The sequence below is a fragment of the Rhincodon typus genome, chromosome 1 (assembly GCF_021869965.1).
Source record: "Rhincodon typus isolate 14 chromosome 1, sRhiTyp1.1, whole genome shotgun sequence".
Lineage (NCBI taxonomy): Eukaryota > Metazoa > Chordata > Chondrichthyes > Orectolobiformes > Rhincodontidae > Rhincodon > Rhincodon typus.
This window is the reverse complement of record NC_063332.1, coordinates 94,306,145-94,322,013: the sequence shown is the minus strand read 5'-3', so window position 1 is coordinate 94,322,013 and position 15,869 is coordinate 94,306,145. Positions and strand designations below refer to the sequence as shown.

General features: G+C 40.3%; 1 protein-coding gene across 1 annotated transcript in view; it reads right to left on the bottom strand.

Annotated features, from left to right (window-relative positions):
• LOC109925625 (coiled-coil domain-containing protein 149) overlaps window positions 1–10,929 on the bottom strand; it is a 135,275-nt gene extending 124,346 nt beyond the window's left edge. Inside the window, exon 1 of the mRNA XM_048604901.1 lies at window positions 10,805–10,929. Within this exon, the coding sequence (XP_048460858.1) occupies window positions 10,805–10,927 (123 nt within the window). The 5' untranslated portion in view covers window positions 10,928–10,929. The remainder of the gene's footprint in view (window positions 1–10,804) is intronic.
• Between the last annotated feature and the right edge of the window lie 4,940 nt (window positions 10,930–15,869).

The window sequence follows — 15,869 nt, the reverse complement described above, 5'->3', positions numbered from 1 at the left end:
GCCTTACTGCTCCTATGATGCTGCATGGCCTGCTGTGTTCATCCAGCTCTGCACCTTGTTCTCTCAGATTTTCCAGCATCTGCAGTTCCTGCTATCTCTGCTGAACATGTATGTTAGTTTTTGGCGACTTATGCACAAGGACTCCAGAATCCATCTGTAGCTTTCTGCAATCTTTTTCTATTTAAATAATTTTCTGCTCCTCCATTCATCCTGTCAAGGTGCACAAACTCATGTTTTCCCATATAATAATCCACCTACCAAGCACTGTGACAAAATGCTTAACCTAACTATATCATTCTGTAGACTCTTTGTGTTATCCTCACCATTTGAGGTGGCACGGTGGCTCACAGCGCCAGAGACCCGGGTTCGATTCCAGCCTCGGGAAACTGTCCGTATGGAGTTTGCACATTCTCCCCGTGTCTGCGTGGATTTCCTCCGGGCGCTTCAGTTTCCACCCACAGTCCAAAGATGTGCAGGTTAGGTGGAATAGCCATGGAAAATACAGGGTTTCAGGGATAGGGTAGAGAGGTGGGTCTGAGTGGGATGGTCTTCAGAGGGGTGGTGTGGACTCCATGGACTGAATGGTCTGCTTCCCCACTGTAGGGATTCTATGATTTGCCTTCCCACCAATGTTTGTGTAATCTGCAAACTTGGCTAATGTGCATTCACTTTCCTCAAAGTCATTAAAGTATATTGCAAATAATTATAGGTCCAGCAATGATCCCTGCAGAACTCCACTAGTTACAGGTTGCCATCCTGAAAATGCCTCCTTTATTACAACTTCCTGACTTCTATTAGTTAGCCAATCCTCTATCCATAATATACTATCTTAACACTATGGACTCATCTCATTAATAATCTAACGTACATTGCATCCACAGCTTCCCCTTTATCTATCCTGCTTATCATGTGCTCAAAGAATTCTAATAAATTTGTCAGACATGATTTCCCTTCATGAAGCCATGCTGATTCTGCTTGGCTGCTTGGTATATCACGTTAAATGTTAAATGTTCTGCTGCTATATTCTTTGAAATATACTAATATTTTGTTAATAATAGATGTTAAGCCAACTGGCCTACAGTTTCCTGCTTTTGTCTCCTTCCCTTTTTAGTTAAAATGTTACATTGGCAGTTTTTCAATCATCAGAGACTCTTCCAGAATCTAAGGAGTCTTGGAAGATTACTCCCAGTGCATCCACTATCTTGGTATTACTTCCTTTAATATCCTGAGATGCATCCCATCAAGTCCACGGGACTTTTTGGTCTTTAGCCACATTGTACATTTTCTCTAGTGATAGTTATTCTATTTGTTTCAACTTCTCATTTTTCCCATTGCTATTTAGTAGTGTTGGAGTACATGCTGTTGCATGACGCAAAGCATTTATCTCCTCTACCATTTTCTGGTTCTGATTATTAATTCTCCAGTCTCATCCTCTAAGGAACCTATGTTCATTTTGGCAACTCTCCTGTGTTTCACCTATTTAACAAGCTCTAGCTGTCTGTGTTGCTAGTATTTGAAAGATTACCCTCAAATTTTAATCTACTTCCTCTTTTATTTTAAATTAGAATCATAGAATCCCTACAGTGTAGAAACAGGCCATTCAGCCCCTCAAGTCAACACTGACCCTTTGAGGAGCATCCCACCCAGACCCATCTCCCCACACTTCCCATCCGAGACACTATGGGCAATTTAGCATAGCCAATCCACCTAATCAGCACATCTTTGAATTGTGGGAGGAAACTGGAGCACCCGGCGGAAACCCACGCAGACACGGAGAGAATGTGCAAACTCCACACAGACAGTCGCCCGAGAGTGGAATCAAACCCGGGTCCCTGGTGCTGTGAGGCTGCAGTGCTAACCACTGAGCCACCGCACCACACCATATGGGGCTCATCTGGGATTTGAACCCGGGACCTCTCACACCCAAAGCAAGAACAGATTTTGTTTTGTTCATTTTCAAAACTTTTCCAAACCTCTGGTTTAACACTAATCTTTGCTACATTGTATTTTTTCTTTCCTTTTCATACTATCCTTAACTTCCCTGGTTAACCATGGTTGCCTTATCTCCTTCATAGAATCCTTCTTTCTCTCTGGGATACATCTTCATTGTGAGCCATGAACTATTTTCTTAAACCTTGTTTTTCAATTGCCTTTGCTGCTAAACTCCTTTTCCTGTCCACTCCAGCCAGCTCTGCCCTCACTCCTTTGTAATTTTCAATGACCAGCCACTAACAACAGAAAATGTTGATAAATCTTTTTGGACTTATTTTCCTTCGTATATGGTGCATGAAAAAAAAACAAAAATACTTCAAATTTTAAAAAAAGCAAAGTACTGCAGATGCTGGAAATCTGGAACAAGCAGTTCCGAAGAAGAGCCATACCAGGCTTGAAATGTTAACTCTGTTTCTCTCTCCACAGACGCTACCAGACCTGCTGAGTTTCTCCAGCATTTTCTGCGTCTGTTTCAAAAATACTTCTAAACTTTGCCCTTTTTTTTAAACCATTTATATGTGTTTCTTAAGATTTGTAACAAAGCAATGTGCCCATCACCAATCAGCTACCAAAACAGAGATCTTCTTGTAAAGGCCAAATACATATTGAGTAATTTATGTTTGTACTCAATAAAAAAAGGATGCTGCCACTAACAGAATAAAAAGAGAAAGCCTTCTAAATATACACAAATTAAAAAATAAATAAGGAATAGTCGAAATAGAAGTCACCCATTCTGGATAGTATACATCTTAGGCTGTTGAAATAAGGTTGGAGTCATTGAAGGCTCTGGTCATAATCTTCCAATCCTCCTTGGAACCAAGAGCAGTGTCAAAGTACCAGAGAATTGTAAACTTTAAAAGAACCATTAAAAAAAATGGAAGAACCTGTCAGTCTTCCTAATACCGATGATGGGGGCAACATTTACACATAATAAGTTGAATCAAAATCAATTTTCACTTATGAATGAATGAATTAATAAATATCAGTCAACACACTTTTGGAAAAGGCAAATGATATTTTGTTAATTTGACTGAGTTCCTTGATGATTATTGAAAATGTTCAATGAAGGCTGGTATGTATATGGGTATTCCAAAGTAACTGGATAAAGTACAACATTATACATGGTACAGCCACATGACAAGCCTTTTGTAGGATTAATGGTGCGTCAGCATTTTGGATACATCATTGATTAAGACAACGGGCGTGGAAAACAGTGTTGAACAGTTGCTTTGAGAATGGAGAGAATTACAGAGTCCTGTCCTCATGAGTTAGTATTTGGACACTGCTTTTGATATATGTTGATAACCTGTATTTGAATATAAAGGACCAATTTTAACATCTGCGAATGACACAAGACACAAAACACAAAAATGTCGCAGTGAGGAAGATCTGAGCAGGATTGGTAGATTGGTGAAATCGGCATACATTGCACAAGTATGAAGTGTTGCAAACTCAGAGGAAGAATTAGGAGAGGCAATGAAAGCCAAAGGATATAATTTAAACAACGAGGTAATGGTAGTGTCGTGATAATGTCATTGGGCTGGTAATCTCACATCCCCACCTCTGGGTGCATGGATTCAAACTGCACTACAGCAGGTGCTGAAATTTAAGGACACTTTAGAGCAGTGATAGTGTACCTATCTCTAAGCCAGGAGGCTGGGTTCAAGTCCCACCTGTTCCAGATGGGTGTCCTAACCTGAACAGACTGATGAGAAAATATCTATAATTTAAAGAGAGAATGACATAAATCAAGAGCTTTGGGGCACATGAATATAAATCTTCTCAAGTTACAAGACAAATTAAGAAAGTTATTTAAAAAGTACTGAATCCCTGGAGGGAGAGGAAAGGAGAGAGCGCAAAAAGCAGTCAGTCAGTTATGATGAATCTAGTATGACATTGGTTGGCCATAGCTGGAGTCTTGTGTCACTTCAACCAGAATGACTAGGGCTTTGTCAACATCTAGAGGAGGTTGACTTGAAATAGTACCAGGGATAAGGGTCTTCACTTACGCCCAAAGACGAATGAAGCTGCGACGGTTTTCCTTTGAATAGACAATTTAGGGGTAGGTCTGATAGTGGTGTTCCAAATAATGAAAAGTTTTGATAGAGTAATTAAAAGCAAATATTTCCAGCAGAGTAAACAATGGACACAAATTAAAGTAATTGGCAAAAGAACCAAAGTCAAAAGAGGAAAAAAAAAATCACACAATCAGTGCATCGCCTGAAGCATTTGTCAGACTTACCAACAGCAACTTTCAAAAGGGAATTGGTTAAATGTTTAAAGGGAAAAATAATTACAGATCTCAGGAGAGAGGACAGGGGAATGCAACTCATCAGACAGATCCTTCAAAGAGCCAGTACAGGCAGAATTGGTTGATTGGACTTCTTTTAAATTCCATTCTTCATTCATGCTAATGCTGTCTGACTTGAGTATTCAAACACAGTCCTTCCCCGTGCCTATATTACATTCTGCATAAAACTAAGGTAAAACAAAACTCTGCTCCCGTGTCTTTACTCAGACAAGTCCATTCACCCATCGCCACGGTACTTGCTAAATTACATTGACTCCCTCTTTGGCAGGGCCTAGCTTTTAAAATTCTCATCCTTGTTTTCAAACCCCTACATGACCTCACTCCTCCGTATTTCCGTAAACTCCAGTTTTATAACGCTCTAGTCCCAAGATCTCTGTAATCTTCCAATTCTGGTGTCTTGAACATCACAATTGTAATTGCTCCACCATTAGAAAACATGATTCCACTTGCCAATGTCCCTCTCTAAACCACTCAGCCTTTCTACCAACCTCCTCCTTTAAGAAGCGTTTTAATAGCTGCACCTTTGCCAATCTGTATTAATATTTTGTCATATGGCATGGGTTCACAATCTGTTTAAATGTGCTGTGAAACACCTTGGGGCATTTTATCAGGCTTCCGGTGTTACAAGTAAGAGTAGCACCTGCTTTTAGGTCCAACAGGTTGAACCTAGGTAACTATAGTCTATTGCCATGGCTCAGTTAGTGTTAATACTTTTGATAACCCATCTGTGAAGTGCTTTCAGACATTTTCCTATGTTGTAGGTGCACTAAAAATGTGAGTTGTTAGTATTGTTTTATTTGATTATCCTAAATAAATCAAATTACACACAGGAAATTTATCAAAAATTAAAGACCTCTGTATAACTCAGAAATAATTATTAGCTGTGTGTGCTCCCTTGATCGTCAAATAATAACAAGATTTTTATCATTGAGCTTGCTCTTGTTTCACCTTCTCTTCCCTGCCTACACAGGCAATACTTAATACATGACTTAGTAACATGGCACATTTGGGCATAGATTTGCCACAGGCGCCAACCACTGTCTCTCAAATATGACCCAACAAAACTTCCACAAATCATTCCACAATATGGGACACTTTTAACCTGCTTTCACTGTAACATCGAAGAGACAGTATTACTGAAGTAGTGGCGTTAGGCAAAGTGTCTCGTAGTAGGCCTAGTAACAGCATCCTCGTGCAGGAATCCTGCCAGGGATCTTTCCTGGATATAAAATGATCTCTGATAGATACAGATCAGGACTCATTGGAGAGAGGTTTACTAGCTAAGCAGAAATTTCAACTCACCACTACCCTGTCAGAAAAAAGAAAGTCCAAGCATCTGTGCTTTAGGGTGAGGTACTGGTCTCCAAGAACAGTGTGCCAAGAGGAATTAAGCCTTTCAGAAAAGGGATGAAATTTGAAAATGAACTCACAAGAATCAATTTTTCAGCATCTGCTAACTGCCACCTTTCATTCTTATTGCTGAGACAATATTCAGGTTTGGCTGTTGCTTCTACTAACACAGCTGTAAATTCTGCTGTTGACATGTCAAGAGATTGCCTAGCAAAACGACAATGTTCTTTTCTAACAGATGCATCCCAAAACTATGCTCTCAGGTGTCTTTTACATTCAATTTGAATAGGCTTTATTAACAGGGAACCAAAAAATGTGTCAAAGTTCAGCATTCTATTTTCAATACTAAACGAGTATTTTGCATAAGTGTTTGCTGTGGAGAAGGATACGGAAGATAGAGAACGCGGGGAAATAAATGGCGACATCTTGAAAATGGAGGTGGTGGTGCTGGATGGCTTAAAATGCAAAAAAGTGGATAAATCCCCCGGACCTGATTAGGTATACCCTAGAACTCTATGGGAAGCTAGCGAGGAGATTGCTGGGCCCCTTGCTGAGATACTTGTATCATTGATAGCCACAGATGAGGCGCTGGAAGACTGGAGGGTGGATAATATGGTATCATTATTTAAGAAAGCTGGTAAGGAAAAGCCAGAGAACTATAGACCAGTGAGCCTGACATCAGTGGTTGGCAAGTTTTGGAGGGAATCCAGAGGGACAGGATTTACATGGATTTGGAAAGGCAAGGACTGATTAGGGATAGTCAACAAGGCTTTGTGCAGGGGAAATCATGTCTCATGAACTTGATTGAGGTTTTTGAAGAAATAACAAAGAGGACTGATGACAGTTGAGCGGTGGATGTGATCAATATAGACTTCAGTGAGGCATTCGACAAGGTTTCTCATGGTAGACTGGTTAGCAAGGTTAGATCACATGGAATAGAGGAGAACTAGCTATTTGGATACTGAACTGGCTCAAAGATAGGAGACAGAGGGTGGTGGTGGAAAGTTGCTTTTCAGACTGGAGGCCTATGACAAGCAATGTGCCAGAAGGATCAGTGCTAGGTCCACTGCTTTTCATCATTTATATAAATGAGTTAGATGTGAACATAGGAGATATGGTTAGTAGATGCAGATGACACCAAAATTAGAGATTTAGTGGACGGTGAAGAGGGGTACCTGACAGTATAATGGGATCTTGATTAGATGGGCCAATGGTGTGGCAGATGCAGTTTAATTTAGATAAATGTGAGGTGCTGTATTTTGGAAAGGCAAATCAGGACAGGACTTATACACTTAATAGTAAGGTCCTGGGAAGTGTTGCTGAACAAAGAGATCTTGGAGTGCAGGTTCACGTTCTTTGAAAGTGGAGTCACAGATAGACAGGCTAGTGAAGAAGGCATTTGGTATGCTTGACTTTATCAGTCAGTGCACTGAGTAAATGAGTTGGGAGGTCATGTTGCAGCTGTACAAGACATTGCTTAGGCCACTTTTGGAACTCTGCGTGGAATTCTGGTTTCCTTGTCATAGGAGGGATGTTGTGAAACTCAAAAGGATTCAGAAAAGATTTAGAAGGATGTTGCCAGGATTGGAGGGTTTGAGTTATAGGGAGAGGCTGAATAGGTTGGGGTTATTTTACCTGGAGCATTGGAGGCTGAGGGGTGACATTTATAGAGATTTATAAGATCATGAGGGGCATGGATAGGATGAATAGACAAGGTCTTTTCCCTGAGGTGGGGGAGTCCAAAACTAGAAGGCATAGGTTTAAGGTGAGAGGGGAAAGACTTAAAAGGCACCTAAAGGGCAATTTTTTTCAATGCAGAGGGTACTGCACATATGGAATGAACTACCAGAGGAAGTGGTGGAGGCTGGTATAATTACAACATTTAAAAGGTATCTGGACGGGTGTACGAATAGGAAGGGTTCAGAGGATATGGGCCAAATGCTGGCAAGTGGGACTAGATTTATATAAGATATCTGGTCGTCATGGATGAGTTGGACCTAAGGGTCTGTTTCCATGCTGTATATCTCTATGATTCTATGACACTAAATCATGATATGTATTATACAAGGTAGCATAAAAACAGTTCTGCTGGAGGCAACTAGTGACAACTCATTTCTTCCTTGAAATGCTGACTGTTTCTGGTATTACACAGCTCAATACAGCTGCAATGTTAATAATGTCAACACCCAAAGAAAGCTATTTTTGACAACAAACTAACTAGTTTGAGGAAATTACTGACAAACCCCTTGCCCTCATGAAGTAAGTAGTGGTGAAGCCATTCTATACCATCCAAAAGCCTATGACTGTAACACCTAATAGTCATCAACACCAAATTTGTCACAGACAATGTAAATAAGTCATTAAAATACTTACTAGAAAAGTCAGAACATGCTTTAGTTTTACATGCTTGTGCACTCTATTCAGACAAAATGAGACCAAAGCAATGCTGTTCCTTTAAATGAAGCAGCCTGGGAAGAATATGTTGAGCAACCCTGAGTAAATATATAATTAATACTCCACAAGGGATGTTTATTTTTTCTTTTAACAACTCATACATATCTCTGGACTGTTACACCACTATCATTGTTGAGAAAGGCAATTGATTGACTAGGTCCTCTTAGGCATGAACCCATGGAATCACTTGTTCACTGCATGACTGGTTTAGGTTACTCTCCACCACTAATAGCTGTTTCTCATCAACGTTTCACTTAAAAAAAGTAAAGCTAATGATGCAAAATGACAGTTTCTGATAACAACAGATCAATTTCTGGACTGCAAATGTTAAATTGTGAGGGCAGACTGCATAAATTAGGGTTGTATTCCCTGGAATTTTAAAAGTTAGAGACAATTCTTCTGTTACAGATGCTATGAATGGCTCTGTCTGATTAACACTTTTATAATGTTGCATGAGCAGCAGATATAACAACAAATGAATCAACGTACCTTCGAAAGGTGGCTACCACTGAGCTATACGGGTATCTTATGAAATTAAAGTTTCCGTGATATATGTGCTTTAGATTTCTGTTGTTTCATTGAATAGAAAATGAGATAAACATGTATATTAGTCGTAAAATTTTAGTTTGGCATTCATTGTACTTGTACATGAGGTCTTGAAATAAAACAGGGGTTCTCAGTGTAGGATCCCTAGCCCATCAGGGGTCTGTGAGAAGGTATCAAAGCGTCTGGCAGAATAACCTGAGACTGTATAGAAAACAAATTCTTATGAATATAGATCAATCAAAATTGGGACAAGCAGCAGCTGGCAGATAGGTTGAGTTAGGTCTCCTGGCCTTTGTAAACAGATCAGATTTGGGCTTGGAGATGGATGAGTGATAATGCAGGCTCAATAGGAAGGCCATGTCAGTTCTTTGCCTTAGTTGAGACCTTATTTCCACTCTCCAAGTCAACTCTATGTCTGTCAAACCACCGCCATCCTCCACTCACCCAGGACGATCTATGCACAAAACTAATGAGTAATAAAATAACACTGGCAATCCTTGAAATGTTCTTGGAAAAAAATGTCAAAACTTGCCTTTGTAAATATATCTGCTGCTCATGCAACATTTTCAAAGTGTTAATCAGACAGAGCCATTCATTGCATCAGTAACAGAAGAATTGTCTCGAACTTTTAAAATTCCAGGGAATACAACCCTAACTTATGCAGTCTGCCCTCACAATTTAACATTTGCAGTCCAGAAATTGATCTGTTGTTATCAGAAACTGTTAGTCATTTTGCATCATTAGCTTTACTTTTTTTAACTGAAACATTGATGAGCAACAGCTGTTAGTGGTGGAGAGTAACCTAAACCAGTCATGCAGTGAACAAGTGATTCCATGGGTTCATGCCTAAGAGGACCTAGTCAATCAATTGCCTTTCTCAACAATGATAATGTTGTAACAGTCCAGAGATATGGATGAGTTGTTAAAAGAAAAAAAAACATCCCTTGTGGAGTATTAATTATATATTTACTAAACAACATAGGGTCACTAAATCATGTTAGGGAGTAATCTCATCTTTTGATATAGGGCATAGGCCTCTATAGTTTAAAAAAAATCAGAGGTTGTAAAAGCAACACTAAGCAGGTTGAAGTGCATGCTGAGAACCTGAAGACAGAGTGAGTGATATAGAGATGTATTAGTTTGGGAAAGAGCTTAGACATGGTGAATGAAGTAGAGACTGAAGAAATTGTTACACTCTCTGAAATGAGCTCAAGCAAAATAATAAATTGTTTCTGTGCCTTTATTAGTTATGGCAAAACCATTTTATCACGCTTTAAGACTAGTATCAGCTACCGAATAGTTACATGTTGCAAAATTTCTGATTTCAAATGCCAGCTATCCAACCTTTGTGAACAGCTGAAAATTCGAAGCTTTAAATTTAGACATCTTGTAAAAAAAAAGTTTGACTTTGGAAGTTTATTTTCTTTATGTAAAATGAAGGATGTGGGAAAGTCGGGAAGGATAAGCTTCACTATCCTCCACTTCTCCTTATTGTTGTTCCGGTCGTTGCACTCAGAAAATGCAGCACCAACTGAGAGCCAGTGCAAACATTTCCCCCATGTGAACAGGAGGGAACGGGGTGTTGGGGAAGAAATCAAACTGTCCTGCCAATTGGTTGTCCTATTCAAACAACTCCTTTTGTTTGCTTTTCTTCCCCACACAGTGATGGTACATACAGACAGCAACGGTAGTACGCGTCGGATTTTTTTTCAGCAAGTTGTGTATTTGATATGCAGCAGTGGGACACTACTCCACCTGGGCTCATGCGCACTGGCTGCAGCAGTAATCCTGACGTGGAGGATCTGAGCCGGATCCGGGAACTGGGGCCGGAGAGGCCGGAGCTCCGCGCTCGGGCTCAGCTCCACGTCCCGCTGCAGCTCCGCGCTCGGGCTCAACCGTGATGTGCGGCTCTCTGTTCGGGCTGACAGCTGGTGGGAGTGAAGCCGCAGCCCCCGGCGGCCGTTTATAGTTTCTGGGGTTAATGCCCGAATCCCTCACGTTTCGCACCAAATTAAATCTATAAACATTTTGTATCAGCGAGACTGTCCCTATCGGAGCAAGTATTTGCCTCATTTAATTCCCCACATATGGCTGGATGGATGATATTTCCTCTGAACTGTGTTTATATTGATTGCTGCAACATAAACTCACCTCATTCACTAACCCCTGCCATTCGCCTTCACTCCTCTTTGAAGTCATCTTATTACAAATATATGTGTGAACGCAGACGGTAAATGGAGTTACCAAAACAAAATTATGCGCGAGGTTTGGCATCAGTGAACCGTGGGCAGTCGCTTCCTCCCGGTGCTACCTCACTTCCATGTGTAAACCAAGCCCAACGTCAGGTCAACCCGGGGTAACAGGAGCGAAGCTCCCTCAGGAGACTCGTTGAGCAATGCCTACAATGTCGCTACAGTTTGATCCTGGGTAAATATTATTTATGTGGAGAGGAAGAAATAATATTTGCCCTCAAAACGTATTGAATTGCCTTATTTTCTTCCTGACACCCCACTCTATAAAATTATTTTAGATTCATGCAAATCTGCCTTTATTGTTCATGTAACAACAGTATCAAGTATAGTTTTCCCAAATCCTCGTTGACATAACTTTATTTAAGAACCTCCCGCCCCCTCCAGAATTTGCTCTGACCAAAAACCTCCTACCCAAGCTACCGGTTCTCACGCGTTTCCACATTTTGCATCCATTCTTCTGACTTTTTGGCTCCCTGAGTTCTGGGGGTTTCCCTCTGAGATGCATTGAGGATATTGTCACCTCTTTGTACACACTCTGTGAACTTTATGCATAACACATGTCCTCCCCTGACCTTCTAAAGTGAATGAGGTGAGTCTATGTTGCAGCAATCAATATAAACACAGTTCAGAGGAAATATCATTTCTGAAGAAGGGTCTAGGCCCGAAACGTCAGCCTTCCTGTTCCTCTGATGCTGCTTGGCCTGCTGTGTTCATCCAGCTCTACACCTTGTTATCCCAACTCACAGATATATTTACTTTTTTTTTAAAATTATATCTGTATATTGAATACAACATCATTCAAAAATATTTTTTATTTACAAACTAAATATTGTACACATTCCACGTACTATGTTTTTTACTGTTACGATCCCAGCTACTAGACAAATTAAATTCCAGAACAAAAATCTGGCATAAAAGTTGTTTTAATTTAATTAGTAAACATGGTGGTAATCACTGAGACATATTCACGTGAGACTGCAGACTTTCTTCAAAAACAGAACAAAACTTTATTAAATGAAAGAAGAAACAAAACAAAACAAGCTTTCTACATATTAACAAAAGTTAGAATGATCTGAAAGTACAGAGTAAAACAATTTCAACCTGTTTCCCTCTACTAATCATTATAGAGACTCAAGTCTAATGAAAGTACACCCCTATCTCAACACCTTAGGATTTAGTTCACTGACTGCAGATTTAGTTTCTGCATATTATCAAGAGTTTGATTAATCATCGACAAATATGTCAAAATAAACTTTCAAAAATCTATGAGTTTAAACTTTCTCAGTTCTAATAGCCTACAGATTTCTCACCCAATCCTCTTGGTTTAGAAGTTTCACAAACTGCCTTTCTCCTGAGGTTTTCCAATGACTTCACTTATAGAGTCATACAGCATGAAAACAGACCTCTCAGTCCAACCAGTCCATGCTGAACGTAATTCCAAACTAAACTAGTCCCACCTGCTTGCTCCTGGCCCATATCCCTCCAAACCTTTCCTATTCATGTACTTATCAAAGTGTATTTTAAATGTTGTAATTGTACCAACACCCACCATTTCCTCAGGAAGTTCATTCCATATGTGAACCACCCTCTATGTAAAAAATTTGCCCCTCATAACTTTTTTAAATCTCTCTCCTCTCACCTTAAGACCGTGTCCTGTCGTCTTGAAATCCTACCTCCTAGGGAAAATACAACTACCATTAACACTGCCTTTACCCCTCATTATTTTATAAAGGTCTTTCAGGTCACCTCTCAACCTCCTACGCTCCAGTCAAAAAAGTCCCATGTTCTAGAAGAGAAACTATTGACATCTAATCGCAATGCTGGTGCTTGTAAAATGTATTTTTTAAAACAAATGTTCAACTGATAACAAAGCTAATGGATTTACGTGTTTAGTCTACCTTTGTAAACCAAACAGTATAAACAACTTTCCATTAACACCACAGAGGTTTGCAGTCCTCTGCTTTCTGATAAATACGGGATTAGGTCACTGATTCTCAAAGGGGTCTTTGACCATTTTAAAGAAAACCCTTCACTAAAGTAGCCAAAGCCAATATGTCACTATTTTGAAATTGAAATTACAAAACTGATGTTAATAAATAAATAAATTATCACCATTCATCTCATTTATTTGTAGTAGAGGATTTTAGAAAGATGACAGAGAATGGTATTCAACAAAGTAGAATAGAGGAAAATTTGAGTTCAGGTGAAGTAAGGAAATTGTGATGTCATGCACTTTGGTTGATTAATTTGACAAGACAATGTACTGTAAAAACATGACACTGAGAAGTATAAATGAGCAAAAAGACTTTGGTGTCCATATAGAGCGTTGTTTTAAATTTGTCGTCACCCTTTTAGGACCAAGTGGAAGAGAACTTTTTATCTTTCAGAGAGTTGTGTGACTTTGAACCTGTCTGCCACAGAAGGTGGAAGAAGTGGGGCGATTGAATATATTTAAAACAGAGGTAGCTAGGTTCCTGTTGGGCAACGGAATCAAACATTATTGGGAGTAGATAGGAATATGGAATTCAAAATACAGACAGATCATTCATGATCTCATTAAATGGTGGAATAGGCTCAAAGGCCTGAATGGTATACATCTATTCCTATTTTATATGTTTATATGTATGTTAAATGGGAGTTACATGTTTTTATAAATGGAGATATGGAATGTAATTGAAAGGGCATGTTTCCAGCACTTTGAAAATCCTTGGCTAGGCCATAGTTGGAATATTTGGGACAGTCCTGGACAGGAGAGATGTAAAGGCCTTAGAAAATAAACAGAGGCTATTTAAGAGGATGTTACCACAGAAGATGCACTTTGGTTATGAACAGAGTTGGAAACATTTGGACTATTTGCCCTGGAAGGTGGCCTAACATGGACTTTCAAAATAATAATAAGTTTTGATTGAATTGACAGAGAAAAGCTGTTCCTTCTGGTGAATGGGCCAGAGGTTGTGGATTTAAATCCATATCTAGCTCCAATGGGAGATAATTGATTTTCCCCTTTACTTAGTGAGTTGTCAGAATCTGGATTGCTTAATGTGAAAAGCTGAGGGAAGCTGATTCTGTGAATCGTTTCAACATGGTGTTGGGCAAGTGAGTAAGAATGTACAAACAGCATGAAACTAAATAATCTTCAAAAATACAACACAAGCAAATGATTTCATTCAATACTATTAATTTATCTGATTCTAAGAGACTGTATCAAACTAATACACAGGCTTTTTCAAGTGAAACAAAGGCTGAACTATTCTGGCCCTGCAGAGGCAGTGCTGGAGGCAAATTTGGGTTGGAGATCCTGTGCTTTCCTGACTCCCAAGTACTCTACCCAGAGGCAGGGTCACTGCAGCACTGGCTACTTAGCCCACTTAAGGGCCCATTCGAGCAGGGTGAGGAAAGTATTGGGATCTTCTCAGCATGGCATCAGCCCTTGTGGATCAGAAAGCTAGTGGCAGCATTGACAAGGCAGACCAGGGAGGGAAAGATGAAGCAGAGGCATGGGCATTGATACTTCCAGTTAACCACCCCATCACAGACCAGCCGGAATATGATGTCAGCAACCATGTTGGTCACAGCTATGTCTGCAAGCCATCTTGGAGAGGGGGAAGTCTCCTGATGCAACAGATAGCATCTGCATTTTGAGGTGTACGTGCAGCTCCCCTGCCTGCTTCAACAACACACAGCTTCCAACTGGGCATCACCGAAGGCCGTCTGGCCTTGTTTCCCTCATCTTCCCGACATCATTAACCGAACAAAGCTCCAATAAGTAGCTTCTTCATTGGCCCCTCAAGGACAATCATAACTGACATTCCAACACGATCTCATCCAGATTCTTACCCAGAATTCAGACCTTCATCAGGATTACAACCTTACCTGGAAAATTCAGCCTAATAAGTTGGAATCCAGTGAGCTGTATGAGCTATACAAGCCGCAAAATGATTGAAATGGAATGGGAAGGAATCTTGCGATGCGTATCAACACAAATATTTTATTAAATGTTGTGGGAGGAAGAGTGGTAAAAGGGCCTATTAAAGCAAATGCAAATGGGTCAATAATAGGAAAAAGGAAATAGTGAACATGTTAAAAATAATTGCATCTGTTGTTATAGTAAAAGAAGTATTAGAGATATTGTTGAAATCTTATAACCGTATCAAGAATACTAAGTGTGATTACTATTTGCAATTGGAGAGGACTTTCCAAGAGATATATGTAAGAACAGTAAGAATAATTTTATGTATTTGCAGCCCCAGAACAGTGTGTGACTTCACACATTAGAAGGGCAAAAAGGGATCTCAGACATAGGTGCCTGCTCTCACAATTTTGTTAAATGGAAAATCAAAGAAGAGAAGAATTGAGCTCAATTCACAACATGTCCACCTTGGGGATAGCAAGAACTGCAGATGCTGGAGTCAGAGATAATACAGTGTGGAGCTGGAAGAACACTGCAGGCCAGGCAGCATCAGAGGAGCAGGAAAGTTGACGTTTCAGGCCAAAACCCTTCTTCAGAAATGGGGAGGGGTAGGGGAGCTCACAAATAAATAGAGAGAGGAGGGGTGGGGCTGGGGAAGGTAGGTGGGATGGTGATAGGTGAGTGCAGGTAGGGAGTGGTAGGGATTGGTCAGTGAGGTGGGAGAGAAGACGGACAAGTTGTGTCAGGTCCAGGAGGTAGGGATGAGAGGGAGGGTTGGACGTGGGATGAGGCCAGGGGGAGATTTTAAAGCTGGTGAACTCCATGTTTAGGCCATTGGGCTGTAGGCTCCTGAGGTGGACTATGAGGTGCTACTCCTCCAGTTTGCAGGTGGCGTCATTGTGACACTGGAGGAGACCCAGGAAGAACATGTCACCCAGGGAGTGGGAGGGGGAGTTAAAATGGTTGGCGGTGGGAGGTGTTGTCGTTTATCATGAAGAGAACGCAGATGCTCTACAAAACGGTCTCCGAGTCTCAGCTTCATCTCACTGATGTA